Source organism: Carassius auratus, chromosome 22 (genome assembly GCF_003368295.1).
Source record: "Carassius auratus strain Wakin chromosome 22, ASM336829v1, whole genome shotgun sequence".
NCBI lineage: Eukaryota > Metazoa > Chordata > Actinopteri > Cypriniformes > Cyprinidae > Carassius > Carassius auratus.
This window is the reverse complement of record NC_039264.1, coordinates 20,063,149-20,085,416: the sequence shown is the minus strand read 5'-3', so window position 1 is coordinate 20,085,416 and position 22,268 is coordinate 20,063,149. Positions and strand designations below refer to the sequence as shown.

The window sequence follows — 22,268 nt, the reverse complement described above, 5'->3', positions numbered from 1 at the left end:
GCTTGTCTGATCCTAATATGAGCAAATGTGTTAGAGCTTAAACCATTCTCAAGATAAACAACCTCACCCTTCCAGAAAAGAATATTAAATACAGTTCCAAACCTAGGTTTGGGAAGAGCCTAATCATTAAGTCCTGTCAATCAGCAATACAAGCCTAAATAAGCAGTCATTGCACTGTCCCAGGCATCCCTCCACCTCCCCATCTCCTCCTCTATTTCTGTTATTCTCCCTCTATGTAGTACAGCATGGAGGGTTAAACTCAGAACTCAAGCTGAGCCTTGGGTTCAAGCCTCTATTGAGAACAGCAAGCCAACTTTGTTTCCCATTAACCATCAGGTTAACTCGTTAAGATAATATAATGACATGTGACACCCGGTTAAAACATGAGCTGGACTTGCGTCATGCTCAGGAGAATAAGGAATGCTGTGAGCATCTATGTATATAGCCAAAAAAATACAGCTACACAAAACAATACAATATACAGTTACATGCTGTATTTACAGTATGCACATAAAGTGATAATGTACAGGCTATCCATAATTGCTTGGGCACTCTGAACTGCTGAAAGATTTGCAACCATAAAATGTCACAAAAAACAACCTTATCCTTATTTATTAAGTATAGCACAATAAAGTATATTATTGTGAAGTGAAGCACAGACCACTATCACTATTCTAAAGCATATAAACGATTGTGTCTCAATGTGTTTATATGCTTATTTATGTTGACAGATGAGTCATTTAACAAACAATTAACAGAACGGACATCTGATGAAAAAAAATGCCTGCTCTCATTTTAATAATAGTAAAAAAGTAGAGATTTGATCCACAGCTTCTGTGGATCACGTTTAAAATCACACACGCAGTATTTCTTCTACATACACCAGCTATAATTATGTCTTTGAGTCAACTCTTGTCTACGTCACATCTCCTCGCTGAGGCCACAACAGTCATTCTCTAAAATAGCACCAACTGAAGAACTTCAAGAGCTTCTTGAAACAGCTTGGGCCAAAATACCCTGATCCTAAATTTAGCAAGGAGAAAAAAAGAAATTAGCAAGGAAATATTATGTCTTTGCAACACTGAAGAGAAATGAAACAGTACAACAGCAAGAAACATGAACAAGAAACATATAATAATATAATAAAATATAATTGCTAAATTTGGTCCTTAATAGGATACTTCACCCAAAAAACTGAAGGAGGACGTTATTATGGATTATGGACTCGTATTTTAGTCAAAAGCGATGATTTAAAGTTGAAATGCCTTAATAATGGATATGTTTTTTACAGCTTTTCACAAGATGCACTTTAATTTATGCTTGTTTACAAAAATGTTAATGAGTATTTATTATCCTGTATCACTTCCATAAATTCTTGTTTAGGAAAATCTTGCCAAACCCTGTTTCAATGGTTTTAAACGGTGTGTGGTTTGAGAAAAGTGTGAACACAGGATGTTGGGAAGCCACTCCCTCTGCTGCCCTCCCTTAAGACCACAGTAGAGACACGCCAGAGACTCATTCAAAGCTGCCACAGACTGAGACGGCTAGGAATTCACAACATACACACACACATGCGCACAGACAAGCAACATCAGTATAGACGTGCTCCAGTACAGAGGGTTACAGACACACACAGAGGGGCTTCACTTGTGAAACCACTCACACACTGCCTGTAGCACTGTCTACCTCTTGCTTGAAAACACACACACACACACACACACACACACACAAGCAACAGCTGTCAACATGTTGCTGCCAAGAGCTTTGATCCTGTTAATCCTGTTGGGTAAGTTGTTTTTATTATTATGGTTTTTTTTTTCATAAAAATTGTGATTTGCATCCCAACACTGCATTTCCAAAGCATTTGGTCAATCAAGTTTGAGTTTCTGGAAAACTGTTGCCAAGTACAGGGAAAAATTTATGAATTTGCATCATATTGTGTCACTTTAAGATATTTTACATTCTTCTATTGGAAACTGTTTTAAGATTATACATTATTAGTTAGCATGTTAGCACTTGACAGTCTATAATTGCTTAACAATGGTTAAATTATTCAGTGATCTAGTGATATTTTTTGTTTGTATGTGATACCTGGTGTTACTTAAGGAATAACATAATGCTTAATGAATACAAGGAACAAACTTCAAAGTCGATGTATGTGAGAAAATGTACTAAGCTAAGTTTTTACTGCATGTAAAAGCATTCAGATATTGCTAATTTTAAGTCAACTTATTTAAAGTGTATCCATAGTTAAGCTGCATGAGTTAGAGGTAAATTTAACCTTCGTACTTGTTACTTGAGGAAAGTAAAAATCATACTTCCATGGCTTCCATGAATCATGCTTCCATGAGTTTTGAATAAAGTTAACTGATTCTGGCACTGTTACTCAGTGTGACTCAGCTCAGCTGTGACATTATTTATTCATGCCTTAAACCTCACAATTCCCTGAATTCAACGGGACAACCATCAATGTTCCTCGTAGAGAATCTCTTAGAAATGTCATGTTTGCAGGTGCCACACCGACACCTGAAACTACCCGTCATCTGAGCGCTTCTAAAGCTGATAGTTATGTCCTTTAATCAGCATTATTGGTGTCTGACAAGTGTAGACATAACAGATGAGCTGCTGACATGAGTAATAATGTATAATCTTACACTGGAAACATGACACACTCCACTTCTTAGATTATACGATGAATATTTCAATGATACAGAACACAGCATCTGAAATGATATATCTGCATGTGATCTGCTATGATTTAAATGCTTGAAATAGATTGTAGACTTCCTGAGGAGAATTAAATGTTTATATTAATTCCTATGGCATTTTGTTTATTCCATTGACTCTATTCAGGTTCTGCATCTTGTGTGCGGTATCGGGCTGACTTCAATATGATGGGAGTCACTGGTTCGATCCTCTTCGACTCCTCAGATTCCAAGGCCACCGTTAATCTCACAGGAACTGGCACATGTCGATACAATATCTCCCTCACTACATTCCCAGTTATGTATGGCCATTTTGCTTCACCTTGTCTAAAGTTACACGTAGGAGACAGTGTGTTCACGTTTACTGTGGATCAGCCTCAGGCTGCTGTGAACGTGTCCAAGCTGTTTGAACAGCACATTAGTCTGGAAGCCCTCTCTGTGCTGGTGAACACATGTAATGGTACAAGGGTTTGTGCCGGACTTACTTCGGAGTCCCAGGTAAGAACATGGCGGGCACGGTTTTTCAGTCCCGTGACTGGAAATGTCTACCTCCGGCAAGTGATGGGAGAAGCAGGAGCAAGGGTTCTCTCAGATCTAAGAAACGTCAATCAGAACCGGACTTTTTCAAACGTCACGATTTTAGTCCCACCGAGCTCTGTCAACAGCTGCAGTGCGCTTCTTGGTAGTCTGGATCCCAAGAGTCTCACAAAGCTGGGTGTTTTGAATGTGGGATCACCTCTAGAACCTGTTAAATCTCGATTGGAAATATCAAATCTCAGTTCTATTGCCCGCTTCGCTGTTCTCGACTTGTCCTCAAGCTACATGTGTGCGGAGATCCGAAGTGTCGCAATAAAGGTGGTTAGTGCTGTTGTGAGCATGCAAGGGATAAAAGGCTCCTTCTCCTTCCGTCAACCGTCTCCGTTTGATCTCACTACCATCACTGTTAACCTGACTAACCTGGACAGAAGAGTTGGGCCGTACCACGTTCATCAGTTTCCTCTTCCCCAAATGAGATCTCCGTCAGATAGCAGCTGCAGTAACAACAACCTTGGGGGTCACTGGAACCCCTTTAATTTGAATACTCAGGCACCAGCATATCCACCACCGAGAGGCTCCACTCATGACCTCTTTGAGGTCGGAGATCTGAGCGCCAGACATGGGTCTCTGGAGAATGCAAATAATTTTCAAGCCACTTTCACGGACTGGAACCTACCCCTATTTGGGCGGAATAGCGTTGTGGGTCGCTCTGTCGTGATACACATGCCCAACTCAACCAGATTTGCCTGTGCAAGTATCGGCTACCCAGGCGAAGTGATTGTCGCCAAGGCTGACTTTCGTGGTGTGGTTGTGGGGACGGTCCTATTCGCCCAACTCAGTAGTGACCCATATTCTGATGTCTCCGTATTCATGGACCTATCCTACGGACAACTTTCTGCACCTTCTACGGTGAATCACAATTGGCATGTCCACAATTATCCCATCAGCACAGAGATGGATAATGACAAGGGGTATTGTCTGTCCACTGGAGATCACTGGAACCCGTACAACATGGACATCACAGTGAGTGCATACGCTGTAAACTGTGCTCCCGACAGTCCTTTTGCTTGTGAAGTTGGGGACATCTCTGGCAAGCACAAAACTGTGGACCTACAGTCTCAGATAGGAACAGTGGTCACCAAGAACTTTTTTACTGACACCACTTCTTGGGTGTCTGGAATGATTGGACGTTCTGTGGTGATACATGGTCCAAACCAAACAAGTCAACGGATCGCTTGTGCAAACCTCACATTGTACCGTTTTCCCTCCGCTCGTTCTGATTCTTGGTATGGATCTGGAACCTCTGAAGGTCAAGTCCGATTCTTCCAAGTGTCTCCTCAAGGACCAACAATCCTAAATATCTCCTTTACCGGGCTTAATACGAGAGCCGCTGGCTACCACATCCATGTTCTTCCAATCAAAAGCAAACAGGAACCTTGCTCTGACACCAACATCATGGGACACTTCAACCCGTTTTCTGTGAACACATCCTCGTCTCCAGCTCCGGGGAATGGCACGGTTGACCAGTATGAGATCGGTGACATCAGTGGGAAGTTTGGGGACCTGGCCGGTCAGACTAACTTTCAGAATCAGTACATGGATGGAAATATGCCACTTTCAGGACCAAACAGCATAATTGGCCGTTCTCTGGTCATACATTACACCAACACCTCAAGGTTAGTTCCTTAAGAAATAAATATAAGATGTTAGTTTGCTTCTCTTCTGTTAGAAACAGAACCATAAACAGGTGAGACAGGAAAACAACTGCAGGTGCAGGTTATGATATAATTGATTCCCAGTTCTGCATTTTGTCTCAGTTCCTCTTTGGTAATCTGCTGCTCTAGACACATTTGACTGACAACTAGATACTTTTTTTTTTTAAGTTGTCAGATATCTGAAATACCTAAATACAAAACTGTCATGAAAACCATGTGTGGGGAGATTCACACAGCTCATTCCTCTACACACATCATTTATTGATTATCTGTGCAAGTATTGCATCAGATTTCTTTGACTCACCCAGGAATGAGGGAGGAAACAGTATAAGCTTACTTGAACATTATCAACTTAAAATGGTTTCTTCCACTATTTACAGGATGCGGTGTGCAGATGTCTCAGCAGAAGACTCCCCAGATGGAAACTGGGTGAAGGCCGAGGCCAATTTTAGTAGTGCTGTAACTGGGACAGTGATGATGGTAAAAGGAAATTAGATCATTTAAGCAGATTTTTATAGGTGTTGCTTGCCTGTTTATAACTTCTGTGGTTTTGCTGGTTGGTTGCCAAGGCCATGTTGCTAAATTGCTTGAATTGTTTTCACTGTTCCTATGGTAGCTAAATTAGAGGGAGGGAATTGTGAAAAATAAGTATCTCCCTCATCTCTACTCTCTCCCACACTAAAGTGGTTTAAATCTACCGTCACTTTAAATCTGCCACAAAAAGATGACACTGCTAATAATGCTGGATAGGGGAGGATGGGGTGGAGAGAGGAGATGGGTAACTGGGTGAGGCTGTGGTTGTGGAGGGGTACAGCTCTTGTCCTGCTGGGACGGTATGCAGGCAGATGGATCTGTCACATGCCACACAGCAAACCAGCAGCTGTCTTGTGGTCTTGGTGTTGGATGCAGAAGAACGATACACATGATTTACAGCAATGAGTAGTAATTGTATATTTATTACATCTTGCCCAAAGCATGTCTTTAATTATTTATTTTTATTTTTTTATCTTTGCCTCCACCCAGTCCTGAAATATTGCTTATACAGTACTTTATAATGTTTGCATATTATATTTCTATTATGTATATAAACAAATATTAAATGGGTCATTACGTGTCAACTCAACCAGAGGTCATTGCCTTTAATTTGGGATTTTTTTCATATTTTTCTGAAGAAAGTTAAACATGTATAATGATGAAAGCCAAAATATTAAATTCCATAGATGATTATTTACTGAGTAATCCACTGTTTTGTAGAGGCAAGTCAAAATGGCCATTTTAAAATGGCAAAAGAGCCAAATTACAGTGCTGTAAAAATGACTTCAGAAAGATGGCAGCATATAATTTTTTTACACAGGGATTGGTAGGTCTGCGAAAATCACCAATGGTGGAAGGAGCACTTTGCTAGTTTTTCCTCCAAAGTTTGCATGTCTATAACTATTAAATATTTTTAATGCCCTTTTAGACATTGCGCCTTAACAAACTTTCCATTTGCCATCTTCATTTTCAAAGCCCTGTATTGTTTAGTTCCAGAGATACTACCGTTTTCAATATGCTTCCATTTTGGTTGTTTTCAGAGCCAAATTACATAGGCGTAGAAATTCAAAATCCTAAATTTGAGCTAGGGAAGTTTTTGAAATTTGGTTGATTTGACACGGAATGACTCAAATGTAATAAATGAATGCTTAATGATAAACTCTACATGTTATTAGTCCCAGCAAACCTTTCCAGATGGCAGCTATGGTGACGTTATAATGGAGGTGGATGTGCGGGCATCAAAATTACCAAATGTAAGTAATATTTTATCAGCTTTTTTATTAGTCATGTAAGCTATCACAATTAAATTCCATTGAATAAGAGGAAATCTGCTATTGGTTTCCAGCTTACAGAAGCTTCCTGGTACATCTCATATGAGCCAGTGGGGTCCGATGGCACATGTCCTGGTGAAGATGAAATATTTAATCCATTCAACATGACAAATGTGAGTGAGGCCTACTTTCTCATCAAATTGCTAAAATATTATCCAAAATATTTAAGACCGAATCATTCTCTCTCAGATGAACAGCTGTTCTCAGGTCAGGTCTCTGTCCTGTATGGTTGGAGATTTGATGGGAAGACATGGACCCATAAGTCTCACCAGGAGACAACTGTACAGTGACATCCTGTTGCAACTGGCCGGAGACTTCACAGGTAGCAGAGATGAATAACTGTAACACTTGTGATATGATATTGGAATTGATCTTATACATAGACATGGTCTCAATGTTTTACCTGCAGTTGTCCAGAGGTCATTAGTTCTCAAACTCAACAACACCACAAGCGTGTGTGCAGATATTCTCCCAGAATCTCCCTCTGCCACGCAGATCTTCCCCAAAATAGCCTCCTTCAGCAGGTATACTCTTCAGCTCCATAAATGTTTATGCTTTTAACTGGTTTAAATATTCAGAAATATTAACTGTATCAAAAAAGACCTTTAAAAAAAGGTGAAAACTGCATGCTTTTACTATAAGAAATAACAATTAAATTTCCAATTTTATACATATTATGCCATTGCCAGTGTCTTGATGGTTCATAACTTGAATTATTGTTTGTATCAACGTCTTTAGAAAGATACCTGAACGTTTTATGTTTAAACCCTTGCTGGTTGAATTTCATAAAGACAACAACAACAACAACAACAACAAAGGAAAAAAAATTGATTGTAAATGACTATTATAATTCAGATGACTCCTGGTTTCAGATAACACACAATGTTTCACCTTACTGTAATGGTTTCTAGTACATGCTGTAAAATGTGTTTTTTAATCCTTTAAAGCATAACAGAATTATCGCAGGTCGTTACTTATTACATTCTATATATAAACTACATTTTTGCATAAGCAAAACGTTTTTGTTTGTGACACACTTACTGTTGTTTACAGGTATGATTTCCGTAAGAGAGTGGCAGATGTGTTGAACCTCCACATATCCAGAGTTTCTATCTTACCTGAATCTCCTTCACAAGTGTCTGGTGGGAAATGCCAGCAGGTCAATTACCTGGTGTCAGGTAACACAAAAGAGCACAGAATTTGAATGTTTAACTTTTTAAGCAATTGCTTTCATCTTCACGAAACATCTTAAAAACTTGAGGCCCATATCGTGAGATACTTTAAAAAACAGTGAGATGCTCATCTGACGCATTGACTAACAATTAAAAATAGCTGTGAAATGTAAAAATAATGTGTGTAATATTTATATATCTATATAGACCAGATCTAGGTGCAGCAATTTTTTATTTATGTTTTTGCAACTAAACCAAAATCAGAAAAGAAATATTAAATAGTCCACTATCCAGCTCCTCATAACATGCATTGTATGTTTGATATAATAATCACAGTATAAAAGGGCACAAAGCAGCCTGCCCACTCTGATCATGCAAATGATCCAGCTTCCAAACATAGAAACTTCTCCCACTTTAATTTACACCATTTTTAATCGGTCTAGCCAAAATCAGAAGGTGTGGCATTGTCAGTTAAAAGGCCACTACTCAGTGACCCTCCCACACTTGGGTGTGTACCTGTAGTGCAAGGCGGTTAGAACTGGAGGGCTTACGTTGGTGCCGTGACCCGGATGGGAGTGAGGTTTAGGGGGTTGAGGGTAATGGAGTCCAGTTGGTAATTGCTGCACAGGTAAACCGGATTCCCCTGATCTCAAGTGTTACAATACGACTGACGCTAGGGGCTATGGTCTTTAAAGTCCTAGTTAGCCCCAAGAGGTTACATTAGTACTGTAAAATATATATATATATATATTTCTGGGGTGTGCTCTTGTCTTTGTGCTGAGTCCTGTCCGGAAAAACACACAAGTTATCGTTGTTATAGTGGACAAGGTTGTGCAAATCTAGAAGAGCCTGAATGGGTCTCTTGAGGAATTGTTGCCCTTGTGAGAGGAGGAGAAATTTCACTGCTGCTAGATCCATTTTATTGGTCCGTTGTTCTGTGACATATGGGTTGCAGCAGGGATAAAATGGTGTAACAGTTTGTATTTGTAACTAAACCAAAATCAAGAAAGAACTTACAGGTTACGCAGCAATCTTTGAAACCACGAACAGAACTACCACATTACCAGTGACAATAATGCACAAACTCTAGCAAACACTGACGGCTAGATATACACAAACTAATGAAAGGTAAAACAAGACAGGTGTGACTAAATGAACCAGTGAGGAACCATGGTAACTGATAAATACAGACAAAGGAAATTGATTTAGAAACAGTGCAAACTAACAGGATAACTCAAACCATGAATGACAGAGACAAACCAACTCAAAGTACTACAGAATTATGTATAGTGTGAGCACTTAAGTTACAGCTCGACGATGGATTTGAGCACATAAATCCTGAGCTTTGGCTTTACAACACATGCAGTTTATTTGTACAGTGAGAGTAGGACTTGAGTGTTGGCGCAGTGCATGCCCCGCTTAAAACCCTGACAATATCCATATTATATACTGTAGTACTATTAACATCAATATTAACAATATTAATATTAATATTATACATATATTCCAGTACAAGAGCAGGCAGAAATGAGCCACTCTTATGTAAAATCTTTTGAGGGTTTGAGTGTGTCTTTTATATATTTTGCAGGATGTTTGATTGTTGCTCTCCTCTCCTGAACTTACTTTGTATGCTTTGTCTGTCAAAACAATGAACAATCCCCTCCTTTCAAAAGACACAAAAAAGGAAAAATTGCACCGTAATCTGATGCGCGTTTGGAGCATAGAGACCCTGTGAAACAGGAGAGTGGTATATGACCGAGTTCTATACCACAGGACAACCGAGGAAACAACAGAAACATTGTATTTAATGAGTTATTTATTTTTCTTTTATTATTTATTTAGTTTTGATGGAGTGTTCTATAAAAATCACTTTGAAGTTGTACACCTACAGCTAGATTAGTTTTTTTTTTTGTGAGTTTTGAGTTGGGGGGCGGGTGAGTTGGCTTTCCAGCCTTTTTGGGGTTTTTTTTATGTTTTTTTTTTTACTAGTGTAAAGCAAAATGCAAAAAAAAAGGGATTATTTAATTGCACTTTATCAATAAATTAATTGTAATACATATCTTTACATATCTTTAAAGACTGCCCCCCCCCCCCCCCCCCCACACACACACACACACTTTTAAGCTAATAACTTAATATTGAACTTAATAATTTGAATATATGTCTTTATTCTGAAGTTTTTTACCAAGGGGTTTGTTCATTTATCTTCCTCAAAGTAAAACCAAGTTAACCAAGTTTTGAAATGACCAAAAGTTGAATAGATGTTATTATAACAACTTGTTTTCCAGGTGAGGTGAATCTAGAGAAGCTGAAAACAGTTAAGTTGAGTGAAAAGATGGGTGTTTTTGAAGAATCAAAGGCATGCACTCCAAGTAAGCCTGAATTCTGTGTTTAACCACATTTATTTATATTATTTACAAGTGTTTTACACTTTATCACCTGGAATTTCTTTGTCCCTCAGTTGGAAACACTGGACTGATGCTGGTCCCCTGCAGGATGTTACTGTCCATAGTGCTGGCTGCAGTCTGTCTGCTCGGGTTACTGAGGCACTAGATGGAGCTTTGTCTGATATATCACAACACTGCCTTCACTTTGTTACTATAATAAACCAGGATATGTTCAACACCAAAACCAAGAATGTGGCAAATGATCAATATTGCAACCCAAACCTTAAAGAACATTTCTCATTTCATCAGGTTTCAAACCTACGCCCTTAAAAGAAAAGGATATGATCATGTTTCACAATCTTCTGGATCTTACTGCTCTGTTCTGAATGGGATTCATGGACATGTATTCATTGTAAATTGCTCAAAAGCCTAACTTAATACTGTATTATACTGTTTCCCTGATTTATTTCTATTCTCTGTATATTTTGATTGATGCATTCAGTGTGAATACAACACAACCCTTGTTTTCATGCAACACGACTCTATAATGTGTTATGTGTGCCTGTGAAATGAAGTCTTACGTCTTACTCTGTTTGTGTGTTTTTCATGGGTGTCTGGCAGGTGATTTACCCAGAATGTCACTCATATAAATGTTTGAGGCTATATGTGTTAAAATAAAATGAATTATTCAGCAAAGATTTAAAGACTTTTACACTGTTTAAAAATACATGTTTCAAATTAACTTTATATCAAAGAATACTGAAAAGCAGCACGAATATCAACATTGATAATAAGCAACCAAAACAAGCAGGAATCACGTGACACTGAACAACGGAGTAATGATTCAAAAAAATTTTTTTAAAACGTATTAATTTTAAAATATATGAAAATCAAAATAGTTATTTTTTTATTATAAACTAAATTGTTACTACAAACGCAGTCTCATATGAAACTTCTTAACTCAACCCACATATACCTTGTTCAGTAGTTATTAATAGGCGATATTAATAACTAATTATTAACACACACACATACACGTAATAAAAAATAACTAAAATACAAAACAAAATTGAAATAAAATCTAATTCAAAATATTAATCAAAAACAGCTGTCTAGTAGACTGCCGTTTTTGACTAAAAGTGGGCGCGTCTCCGCACGCGCCATGTGACTGGAGGAGGCAGTCTGTCACGTGAGCGCACTCGTCAGCGTCACTGTAATGGCAGCTTCCTTCGCACAATAACACACGGAACAGCCGAGTTTTACCGATTGTTTACATCTCAAGGCTCGCTTCTGTCAGGTAACTGGTCGCCTGTTTGATGTCAGTCGTTCAGTGTGTGTGCTCCACGCTCAGAAGACAGTCGTGGATTGTGGCTCGTGAGGCCAGCACGAGTGTTATTGTTATTGTTGCTTGCATAATAACATGCGTGTGTTTTGATGAATGGAGAAGCGTCGGCGCAGATCACACGAGCTCTCTCCTTTGATAAGAATAGCAAGTATTTAATACATAGTGAGTGAAACATAAATAAAAAACAAATATGTTTGCAGATTAATATCTATTATGTTTTTTAAAGCATTGAATTTGGATGAACGGAATGGGATACTGCCACACCTACAACAGACAAAACATGATAAAAATACATTTGAACGAAATTTTCTTTGGGCTTAACTTTAGTTTACTGATACGTTGTTATGTCCTCGTACAGTGCACATCTCCCGTTTAAATTAATGCTTAAAAACTGACCGTTTAAATATAGATTGTTTATATTGTTGAACTGTAAAGCGCTTCTATCCAATCAGCAGTCGATATGATAATTCCAGGGACGTGATTGGATGATGCAACACTGGCCTGTCTGTGCTGCAGCTTTTGAGCTTTGTAGCTTTTATTTTGTGAATGAATAAGCTCAGGCCACAGTGTTTATCTATCTATCTATCTATCTATTTTAATCTCTTTACAATATGTATACATAAATACAAATAAAACTAAATTTTAATAAGAGATATTTGAAATATCTAAAATAAATAAATAAATAATTATAATCAATATAGGAACCATGCTTTCCCACAACATTACTGCGATTATTGTTAATATAGTCTCTCATAGGAATAGTGTAAACTTGAATCGGAATATCTATTTACACATTAATTCATTCATGAATTAATTTGATTCCCTCATTCTTTGATAACGCTGACAGAAAATGTTTTCTTAAAAAGAGAAGGTTTTGTGGTTGTTTGGTGATAAATGGTTGCATGATCACAGAACAAGAAGAAGTAGACAGTAAATCTTTAACTATGGGATGGTCGCTTTATGCCACTCGAGAGACCGTCTGTGCAAGGTACAGGTTAACAATCTCATATCTTTCCAACTTTGAGCTCCACGTTACCAGTAAGCTCTCTAGTTCACAGAGGGAAAAATGCCTGCAGGTAATTCTTTATGTTCACAAAAGCCTTGTTCGTGTTTTTTTATTTTTTTTTTTGCACTTATGCACACACTTGCACAGTCAGAAACATGTAGATGTCTGATCTCTCAGTGGTTTGGTAACTTGTTAACTGTGAAATCATTGATCTGATTTCACTAGCAGCGGATTTAATTCATGATAATCTAATATCAAGGATGCATTTTTACAATGTTTTGAACAAATTTACAGAATAGTGTTTTTTTTTTTCTGGTCTTGGTCAACATAGGTCTGAAAGTGAAAGGTCATATTCCTAAGAATTAGATATTGATTGAAATATTACAACAAGTCTAACTTTCTTTTTTCTCTCAACAGACGCTATGTCTCCGAAGATCACAGTGGAGTTGCTCAGGCAGCTCCGCCAGGTCATGAAGAACAGCAAGTACATCACAGAGCCCATCCAAGCCTACATCGTCCCATCAGGAGATGCACATCAGGTGATATATCAGCACACTGAAACCTTTGAGCTGGGCTCCACTCATTCAGAAACATGCAGACTCATCTTGATTGTGATTGATACATATTCAGCCTTTTGACAATACAACCTGTGATTTACAAAGATATAGTCTGTGATTTATAAATCCATGGACTGTCATTTGTATAAATAATGTTTTGTACGTTTATAAACATTTCATAATGCCTGAGATTTACTAAACAGCCTGTAAAGCATATAAATATACACACCATGATATACAAACATATAGCATGTGATTTAAGCATTTAAACTCCAACCCATTCAACCTGTTATTTATAAATGTGTTATTCACACTTCATGTGATTTCTAAACATTTATCCTTATAAACATGAAGACTGTGATTTATATAACCTGTGATTTCTAGACATTGAACCTTCGATTTATAAACGCAACATGTTATGTATAAATATTCAACCTGGTTTATAAACGTACAGACTATGTCAAAAAATAATAATAATACTGACTGATTTATAAACATTCCAGCTTATAAACATTGAGCCTGTGATTAAAAAAATATACAGCTTGTGATGAATAAACATTCCATCTTCTAAACATTCCGCACTCTAGAACCAAATGACATCATTGACTTCAGCTGCTGCAGGGAAATTGTGTGTGTGTTTGTCGTGCCTTTTCATTTCTATTGTGTGAGACGTGAGTGATGGGCTTCACACACCCCATCCTCTCTGGCTCTGCGATTATGAAGTCACCTCTGATTACGTGTGTGTGTGTGTGTGTGTGTGTGTGTGACGACCTGAATTGGTTTCCTTCATTCTGCTGGCTGGTTAAAATAGCAGTAATTAGGACTGATTGCTGACAGAGCTGATCTCACTTTTTCCCTTCATATCTCTCTTTTTTTCCCCACTGCATCCATCCATCCATTCTGCAGAGTGAATACATTGCGCCCTGTGACTGCAGACGTGAATTCATCTGCGGATTCAACGGCTCTGCAGGTGTGTGTAACTCCAAAGTATTCACTTTTATATAATTGTGATATGACAGCAGTATAATTTAATACCTCTTTTACTCAATCACAATGGAGATTTATCAACTATAGAAATACAGTTTCATAGGTGAACACATACATAGGAACAATGGCATTCATAACAAGAGAGATTACTCACAGAAGTAGAACTAGATCATAAACATACAGTATAATCCCCCCCAAAAAACTAAAACTTGACCGTTCTTGACAGTGTCACTACAAGAAAGTACAGTTCACCCCACCCCAATATCATTTACTCAAAGAAGGGATGAGTAAAACTGGGGTTTGAGGTTCATAGCTTATGTTTTTGACAGATTCTGCTTTCTCAAACCCTTGATTTTTAAATATGAAGCATGTGAATTTATAAATGTGCAAACTGTGCTTTGTAAATCTACAATATGTTTTTAAAAAATATACAGCCAGTGATTTTATGAACACTCAGCCTGTGATTTGTAAACGTATATCCTGTGATCCATAAATATTCAACATTCAGCTTTTGTTTTATAAGCAATCAACAGCCTGTGATGTATAGACATTTGTAACTTAAAAAATATACAGCCTGTGGTTTGTAAATATGCACCCTGCAATTTATAAACATTAAGCCTTTTAAACAATGAATCTGTGATTTATAAAAGTAGGCGCTGTAATTAATAAACATGCTTGCTCCAGGTACTGCTATTGTGACAGAACAGCACGCTGCTTTATGGACAGATGGGCGGTACTTCCTGCAGGCCAGCCAACAGATGGACAATAACTGGACTCTGATGAAAATGGGTACAGCGACTGTTAGCATAGTTTTATGACGTGCGGTTGCAAGCTCATTTCTTTTGTTATCGGATTGCTGTTACATAATCGTGAAAGCATGTCGGCCAAAGTGCTGCTTTCCATAAGTCATTGCAAAACGTTTATTAGAATATATTCCTAGATTTGAGTTTTGAGCTTTACATTGATTAGTGTAAAATATACAACAGTGTTCGAAAGAGCAATCCGAAAATAATTATGACCTTTTGTATTGTCAGGACTGAAGGAAACCCCGTCTCAGGAGGACTGGCTCCTCAGCGTTCTTCCAGAAAACTCCAAAGTGGGAGTCGATCCTTGGATCATTGCTGCCGGTGAGGAATTCAACAACAAAAACATGATGAATGTAGCTTTGCATTATTGCAATTATTTTAATTCATTTAAAATGTCATGCAGATATACAGACATCACCCAGATGCATCATGTGCCTGTGGTGTGTGTTTTTCAGACCAGTGGAAGAACATGTCGAAGGCTTTGAGCAGCGCGGGACACTCTTTGGTTGCGGTGCAGGACAATCTCATCGACGTCATCTGGCAGGACCGTCCTGCTCGGCCCAGCACCAAACTCATCGCCCTGGGCCTCAAACACACCGGTCAGCACATCTCACTGGATGATTTACAGTATACAAATATGATCCTACAGGTCAGTCATGAAGCATCCACAGGATCGTGCCACCATAAAATAAGATAAAATGCTGCGGTTGCTTTTTCTCCACAAAGGTCTCACCTGGCAAGATAAAGTTACAGCTCTGAGAGGAAAAATGTCTGAAAGGAAGATCTCCTGGTTCGTGGTAACAGCTCTAGATGAGATCGCATGTACGTATCGCCTCACAGCACGCTTTGTGTGTGTGTGTGTGTGTGTGTTTAGTGCTCAGATCACGACTTAGCACTTGTTCCCTCTCCACTTTCTTATTAAGGAGCTCTTGTGTCAGATGTTGATAATTATGGACATGATTGCACGAGGGACAAGCTCGTTTTGCCATATTTAGGAGGAAGATTTAGTAATGATGCTGAAAATGTGACTTTACCGTTACTGAAATACAATTACACTTTAAAATATATTTAAATAAGTATTTATTTTAAATTGCAATAATATTTAGAATTTAAATGCTAGTATATATCTGTAAGTTTGTGTATGTGCACCAATGTGTTATTCACATTCTTTGGCATTTTTAATGCGTGATAGAAGATTTATGAGTTAATACTGATATAAATATAAAAGTAAAACCTCCTTTCTCTCTACAGGGCTTTTTAACCTGCGTGGGTCAGACATCGAGTACAACCCCGTGTTTTTCGCCTATGCGGTCATCGGCATGAGCAACATAAAGTAAAACTGCATTCCTCTAGAAAATGTTCTTGATTTCAAATGAAGTGTGACACTCACAGTTGTCCTCCGGTCCATATCTTGTTTTAGGTTGTTTGTGGACAGCAAGCGTCTGTTGGACCCTGCGGTCCGGGAGCATTTGGAACTGGACAGTCCGAGCAAACCAGAACTGACCATACAGTGTTTCCCGTACGAGTCTGTGTACACGGAGCTGCAGGCGGTCTGTGCGGCGCTGGCACCCAAAGAGAAGATGTGGATTTGTGACAAGGCCAGCTGCGCTCTTACACAAGTCATACCCAAGGTCAGTCAAGATACGTTTGTGCTTGTGGAGACTGTGTAAGTTTTTACTGTTATTTCTTGCAGAATATTCTGTTCAGAAATGTGTCCTTTTATTTAAGTTAAATGGCAATGCACATTGTGTCATAAACCTTAAAGGAATAGTTCACACACAAATGAAAATTATGCTGGAAATGTACTCCAAGATGTAGATGAGTTTGTTTGTTCATCAGAACAGATTTAGGATAATGTAGCATTACACTTGCTAATACTTAATGTGTCCTCTGCAGTGAATGGGTGCCGTCAGAATGAGAGTCCAAGCAGCTGATTAAAAAATCTCAATCCACACCAGTCCAGTCAATCAATTAATGTCTTGTGAAAGCTGCATAAGAAACAAATCCATTATTAATGTTAATTTTGAACCTTCTTAGGCAATTATACGAGTTAATAATGAATGATAACGCTTCTTCCAGTGAAAAAGGCCATCCCTTGTTGTCCTCTCTCATCAAAACCCAGCAAAATATTATTTCTGAACAGTTTCATGAGGTTTTCACTTGTTTAATCTGTGCATATTTCTCTCCTGATTCAGACAAGACAACTTTTTAACTGGATTAAAACAATATTATAGAGAGGACTCATATTTTAGTTTGATGTACAAACGTCTTGATTAATTTGTTTCTAAGAAATATGCTACTTCCACTTCACAAGATGTTAACCAATGGACTGGAGTGATGTGGATTAGTTGTCGATGTTTTTATCAGCTGTTTGGACTCTGATTCTGATGGCACCCATTCACTGCAGAGGATCATTTTAATGAGCAAGTGATCTAATGCTACATTTCTCAAAATTTTCTCAAAATTTCTCCTCTACATCTCGGATGACCTGTGGAAAAGTACATTTTCACCAAATATAAATTTTGAGGTGAACTATTGCTTCAGTAAGTCTTGATATTTGACTTTTTCCGTCTAAAGTGGTTGAATATGATTAAATATCATTGATTAAACAATGGTAAGCGTTCAGTCCCACAGATCTGCAATCCCGTACACACCCTTATGTCTGGCTAAAGCCGTCAAGAACCCCACAGAGATCCAAGGCATGAAGATGGCACACGTAAGTCCACATAACTACCGCTAGTTCAGAAATCTTAAAACGCTTTTGCTTTATGGATCACGATATGTTTATCACAGATCAAAGACGCAGTGGCGCTGTGTGAACTTTTTGCTTGGCTGGAGAAAGAGGTATGCTTGTGTACAATATATTCACTGGAAATATATTTAGGAGTTTTTCTTAACGTGCCTGCAATTTATTTATTTTATTTATGAATATGAGCTTGTGTTTGTCCTTTGAACAGATTCCCAAAGGTACGGTCACAGAGATATCAGTGGCAGATAAAGCTGAAGAACTGCGAAGGTGAGTCAGACATGCTGCACTTGACCTGTAACCAGAATCAAATGATGAATTCATCCACATAAATGAAATGTCTATATATTTCTTGAAAAACCATGCTGCTGTTTTTGTCTTCTGTGAGATTGTGGAGCCTCTTGTGGTGATCTGTGGAACTGCAGACACCGAGGCAGCAAAACCATCTACTTTCAATTGAAAAGATCTCCTTTTCTTTCTATCTAGTCAACAGAAAGACTTTGTCGGGCTGAGTTTTCCAACCATCTCTAGCGTGGGACCAAATGGGGCCATAATACATTACATGTGAGCTCTCCTAATAATCTAGTATTTCATATTGAAGTTTTGTTTTATTTTGAAGTGTCCTTTTTGTTCTTGTCTTTCAGGCCTCTCCCAGAAACCAACAGGACTCTTTCTCTAAATGAGATTTATCTTATTGACTCCGGAGCTCAGTACTTGTAAGCACACGGACACCGCTTTTTTAATCATAAATGAATACAAAATAAATACAAATAATATCTACTATGAAATTGGATTTATTATTTATTTTTGTTGTATCTTTGGTTTCCAGAGATGGAACTACAGATGTGACCCGTACAGTGCACTTCGGCACACCCACGGATTATGAGAAGGTAAATAATCTCCAACAACCTTTGGATTAGCCATTTCCACTACTTTTTTCTTATTATTTTACTTCAAGATCAAACTCTGTTCCTACTTTACAGTCTGAAAACGCTATTCTGATGCTAACAGTTGTGTGCTTCCACCTCTGATCTCCACAGGAGTGCTTCACGTATGTCCTGAAGGGACACATCGCGGTCAGTGCTGCCGTTTTTCCCAATGGAACCAAAGGTAAGGGATTAAAATCAGACACTTGAAGAGTTTTAGAGAGAGATGTTTTGTCTCAGAGGGCTGTGCTGTTGGGTTCAGGTCACCTGTTGGACTCGTTTGCTCGTGCTGCTCTCTGGGACTCTGGGTTGGACTATCTTCATGGCACCGGCCACGGGGTCGGCTGTTTCCTTAATGTGCACGAAGGTCCATGTGGCATCAGCTACAAAACGTTTGCAGACGAACCTCTGGAGGCTGGGATGATTGTCAGCGATGGTACGGAAACGCATACGTGCTTTAATCATTTCTATTTTCTCTCCTTATTTAAATGATATCGTTACCTCATACATTGTAAATTACTTCTGAGGTTAATGTGAGTCTTTTGTTTGTTTCAAGAGCCCGGATACTATGAAGATGGATCTTTTGGCATTCGGATAGAAAATGTTGTCCTGGTTATTCCCGCCAAAACTAAGGTAAAGCCTGCATCAAACCAAAGCTTAATCTCTTCATATTTATACGTAGAAAAAATAGCCTACTTTAATTTTCTAATGCAGTTTATTTCAAAGATGCACTGGGTTCATTTTTGTCCCTGTGTTTTGTTGTTGCATGTGTGTGTTGCTTCATCCACACCAATGAGTGTCAGTATTGAGTCGAAGACGTAGCACAAACTAAAAAACTATTTCATGTACTTTTGAGAGACCGAAAGTATGATATTTCAGCTTTTCCTTTCCTTTCGTTCAGTATAACTACAGAAACCGTGGTAGTCTGACGTTTGAACCCCTCACTTTGGTCCCCATCCAGCTGAAGATGATGAACACAGACCTGCTCACACAGAAAGAGGTAAAAGCAGACCCTTAGATGTTCTCATATTAAAATATAATTTGGTTTAGTTAAGTATAAAGATATGTTTACGTGACAACAATGTGCTAAAAATGAAAGCTACTTAAAACGCTGTATTATTTGTGCCAGGCCAGTAGTTGATGTCACCTTGTTGTGAAACACTAATAGATACCTATATATTGAGAAAAATCACAGGTTTTACAAAATCACATTATTTTTATTTTACATTAAGATGATATTTCTTTCAGAAACTTCCTCTTTGTAAATCCTTTTCAACAATTTGCATTTTCAGGCTCCCAAACCACTGCCGTTGTGTAAATCAATGGTTAAAACGTATACTTTTTAGGTTTTTAGTTAAAAAATTGCGTTTTATAAACCCCCCTAGTTAGCATGCTAACACCGTGCTTTGTTTTTAGCAATTAGGGCTGCTTGTAGGCTGTTTGTAACTGGAAAAGAAAATCACAACAACATTGCTTGTTACAAAGTGTTTATTTTTTGTTAAGAAATCTAATAAGTTATCTAAAAATGATTTAAGCTATCTACCCCTCAAAGTAAACTTATTGAAACGGATGCTAGCATACACGTGTAGCAGAGCGCACAACCTTTCAAAGCAATACTCCAGTTGCATAGGCGTTTTTTCCCGCCTTTATAGATTTTGTTTTTGTTTTTGAATGTGGAACCACAGGCCGAGGTTAGTGTTGCCACCTTATGGCCAAAAACTAGCTAGCACAAAAAAAATCAAAACATGTTTAACAGTATTTACATCATTACTTTAACATTAGGTAATTTACATCAAATTGCATTCGCATACAGGTACTTGAGAGTTTACTTAAAAACTTGAAGTGAAACCTCTCCATTAAACGTCTGTGAAATGACTTTCATTATAGCATGGATTGCTCTACTAATACATGCTTGTCTTCCTGCAGCGTGATTGGGTGAATGACTACCACAAGAAATGCCGGGAGACGATTGGGGCGGAGCTCGAGAGGCAAGGCAGGAAGGAGGCTCTGGATTGGCTGATCCGAGAAACTCAGCCGATTGTGTAAAGATATTGTTGACTGACTTTATTGGTCATCATCGTAACGATCGCCAGTGATTTTTCCCTGTCGTTCTCTCTCAGTCTCGATCTCTATCTGCTTTTCTGATGGATGTAATTCACGTTCTGCTTCTTTTGTAAAGCACGCTTTAAACAGCTGTTTTATGACAATTAAACTGTTGGAAAAAGATGGGCAGCATTTCTCAACACGTCTCTTTTTGTGGTCTAAGTAAGAAAGCGCATGATATGGGTTTGGGATGACATGACAATGTGCAAACTGTTCTTCAAACACTGAATTTTTACAGCTGCATGTAAAAGATGGGCGGAGCCAGGATGATGCCGCTGTTGGGGTTGTTGGCGTAGTCCTGCAGCGTGAGTGGAGTGTGTATAGACACGGTGTGAGGGGGGACCCTGTCCTCCTCGTGGCCCACAGGCAGAGGGTTGGTGTAGATGTACTGGATGCGTGAGTTGTCCTTCGGCCCCTCCTGTCTTCTGAACAGGGCGAGTGGGTTACGGAAACTAAGGGTCTTCCTCACACACATAACACCCACTGGCTCTTCAGGAACCTCACTGGCCACGGCGCTCTCATAGACACGCGCCCGTTTACACTTCCTGTTACACAAAGACACGTACCATTGCAGCTATTAGACACCACTTAGGATCCAATAAGATGGTTTTGACCAAAAAAGAAAAATAACATTTCAGTGCTTTTGCCTTCAATCACAAAACTACACTCAAAATTTTTACGTTTGCCTGATAAAGTTTGCGTTCACTTACAGAAGTTTTGCCTTTTTCCCTGGGAAAGTTTGCGTTATCTTGCAAAAAGTATTGTGTTTCTCTGTGTAACTTTGAGTTCTCTAGCAAAAGTGTTGCATTACTTCAAGAAACTTTGCATTTGCTCACAAAAGTATTCGTTTCCCGGTAACTCTTAGCATTCTCTCCAAACAATATTGATATTCACGGAAAATCTATGCATTTGCTTGCACAACTTTTGCGTTTCAAAATGAGCATTTTCTTGCAAAAGTAGTGTGTTTGCCTGAAAATCTTCGCGTTTGCTCCAACAACTTTTGCATTACCAACTTTGCATTATCTTGAAAAAGTAGTGTTTCCATGAAAACCTTCTCGTTTTCGCACACAACTTTTATGTTTCAAAATTAGCATTCTCTTGCCAAAGTAATGCGTTTCCATTAAAAAAGAATTTGGTGTGTTTGCTCGCACAAGTTTTGCATTTCCAAGTTTGCATTCTCGCGTAAAAGTTTTGCATTCTCCTCAAAAACATTGCATTTCTCGCAAAAGTTACGTTCACTTTCAAATGTATTGCATTTCCCTGAAAAACTCTGTTAGCTCGCAAAAAAAAAAAGTTTTTCTCTTAAATTCTTTCCAAACGCTAGCAAAAAAATAGCATTTCTCTGGGAAACATTGCATTCTTACGCAAAACTATTGTTTTCCTGTGAAACTTTGTTAGCTTGAAAAGTTTT

General features: G+C 38.4%; 2 protein-coding genes across 3 annotated transcripts; both read left to right on the top strand.

The window, feature by feature from the left end:
* Nucleotides 1-1,514: 1,514 nt before the first annotated feature.
* Nucleotides 1,515-10,968, top strand: cusr (Copper-only SOD repeat protein). Its single transcript, XM_026198156.1, has 10 exons — nucleotides 1,515-1,786; nucleotides 2,854-4,918; nucleotides 5,338-5,437; nucleotides 6,667-6,744; nucleotides 6,837-6,935; nucleotides 7,012-7,144; nucleotides 7,232-7,346; nucleotides 7,876-8,000; nucleotides 10,283-10,366; nucleotides 10,456-10,968. The coding sequence occupies exons 1-10, from the start codon at nucleotides 1,747-1,749 to the stop codon at nucleotides 10,545-10,547; spliced, it is 2,931 nt and encodes a 976-aa protein (XP_026053941.1). The 5' UTR covers nucleotides 1,515-1,746; the 3' UTR covers nucleotides 10,548-10,968.
* A 594-nt stretch (nucleotides 10,969-11,562) lies between these two features.
* Nucleotides 11,563-20,989, top strand: xpnpep1 (X-prolyl aminopeptidase (aminopeptidase P) 1, soluble). 2 transcript variants are annotated; one of them, XM_026198154.1, is made up of 20 exons: nucleotides 11,563-11,678; nucleotides 13,150-13,271; nucleotides 14,196-14,259; nucleotides 14,961-15,065; nucleotides 15,311-15,403; nucleotides 15,538-15,681; nucleotides 15,809-15,904; nucleotides 16,334-16,415; nucleotides 16,503-16,713; nucleotides 17,709-17,798; nucleotides 17,876-17,926; nucleotides 18,040-18,098; nucleotides 18,315-18,392; nucleotides 18,473-18,544; nucleotides 18,658-18,718; nucleotides 18,869-18,938; nucleotides 19,017-19,190; nucleotides 19,311-19,387; nucleotides 19,656-19,754; nucleotides 20,681-20,989. In XM_026198154.1, exons 2-20 carry the CDS (start codon nucleotides 13,155-13,157, stop codon nucleotides 20,798-20,800), a joined length of 1,863 nt encoding a protein of 620 aa, XP_026053939.1. In that variant the 5' UTR covers nucleotides 11,563-11,678; nucleotides 13,150-13,154; the 3' UTR covers nucleotides 20,801-20,989. The 2 variants fall into 2 exon arrangements, with proteins under 2 accessions (XP_026053939.1, XP_026053938.1); XM_026198153.1 differs by lacking the exon at nucleotides 11,563-11,678 and adding an exon at nucleotides 12,695-12,802.
* The last annotated feature ends 1,279 nt before the right edge of the window (nucleotides 20,990-22,268 follow it).

Excerpts from the sequence above, each read along its gene's own strand:
- xpnpep1 (XM_026198153.1), top strand. Across the intron at positions 16,416-16,502 it reads ATCGGCATGAGCAACATAAA|GTTGTTTGTGGACAGCAAGC; the intron begins GTAAAACTGCAT and ends ATCTTGTTTTAG. Across the intron at positions 19,191-19,310 it reads TGGGATGATTGTCAGCGATG|AGCCCGGATACTATGAAGAT; the intron begins GTACGGAAACGC and ends GTTTGTTTCAAG.
- cusr (XM_026198156.1), top strand. The coding sequence starts at position 1,747 with ATGTTGCTGCCAAGAGCTTTGATCCTGTTAATCCTGTTGG. Across the intron at positions 8,001-10,282 it reads GGTCAATTACCTGGTGTCAG|GTGAGGTGAATCTAGAGAAG; the intron begins GTAACACAAAAG and ends CTTGTTTTCCAG. Across the intron at positions 10,367-10,455 it reads ATCAAAGGCATGCACTCCAA|TTGGAAACACTGGACTGATG; the intron begins GTAAGCCTGAAT and ends TTTGTCCCTCAG.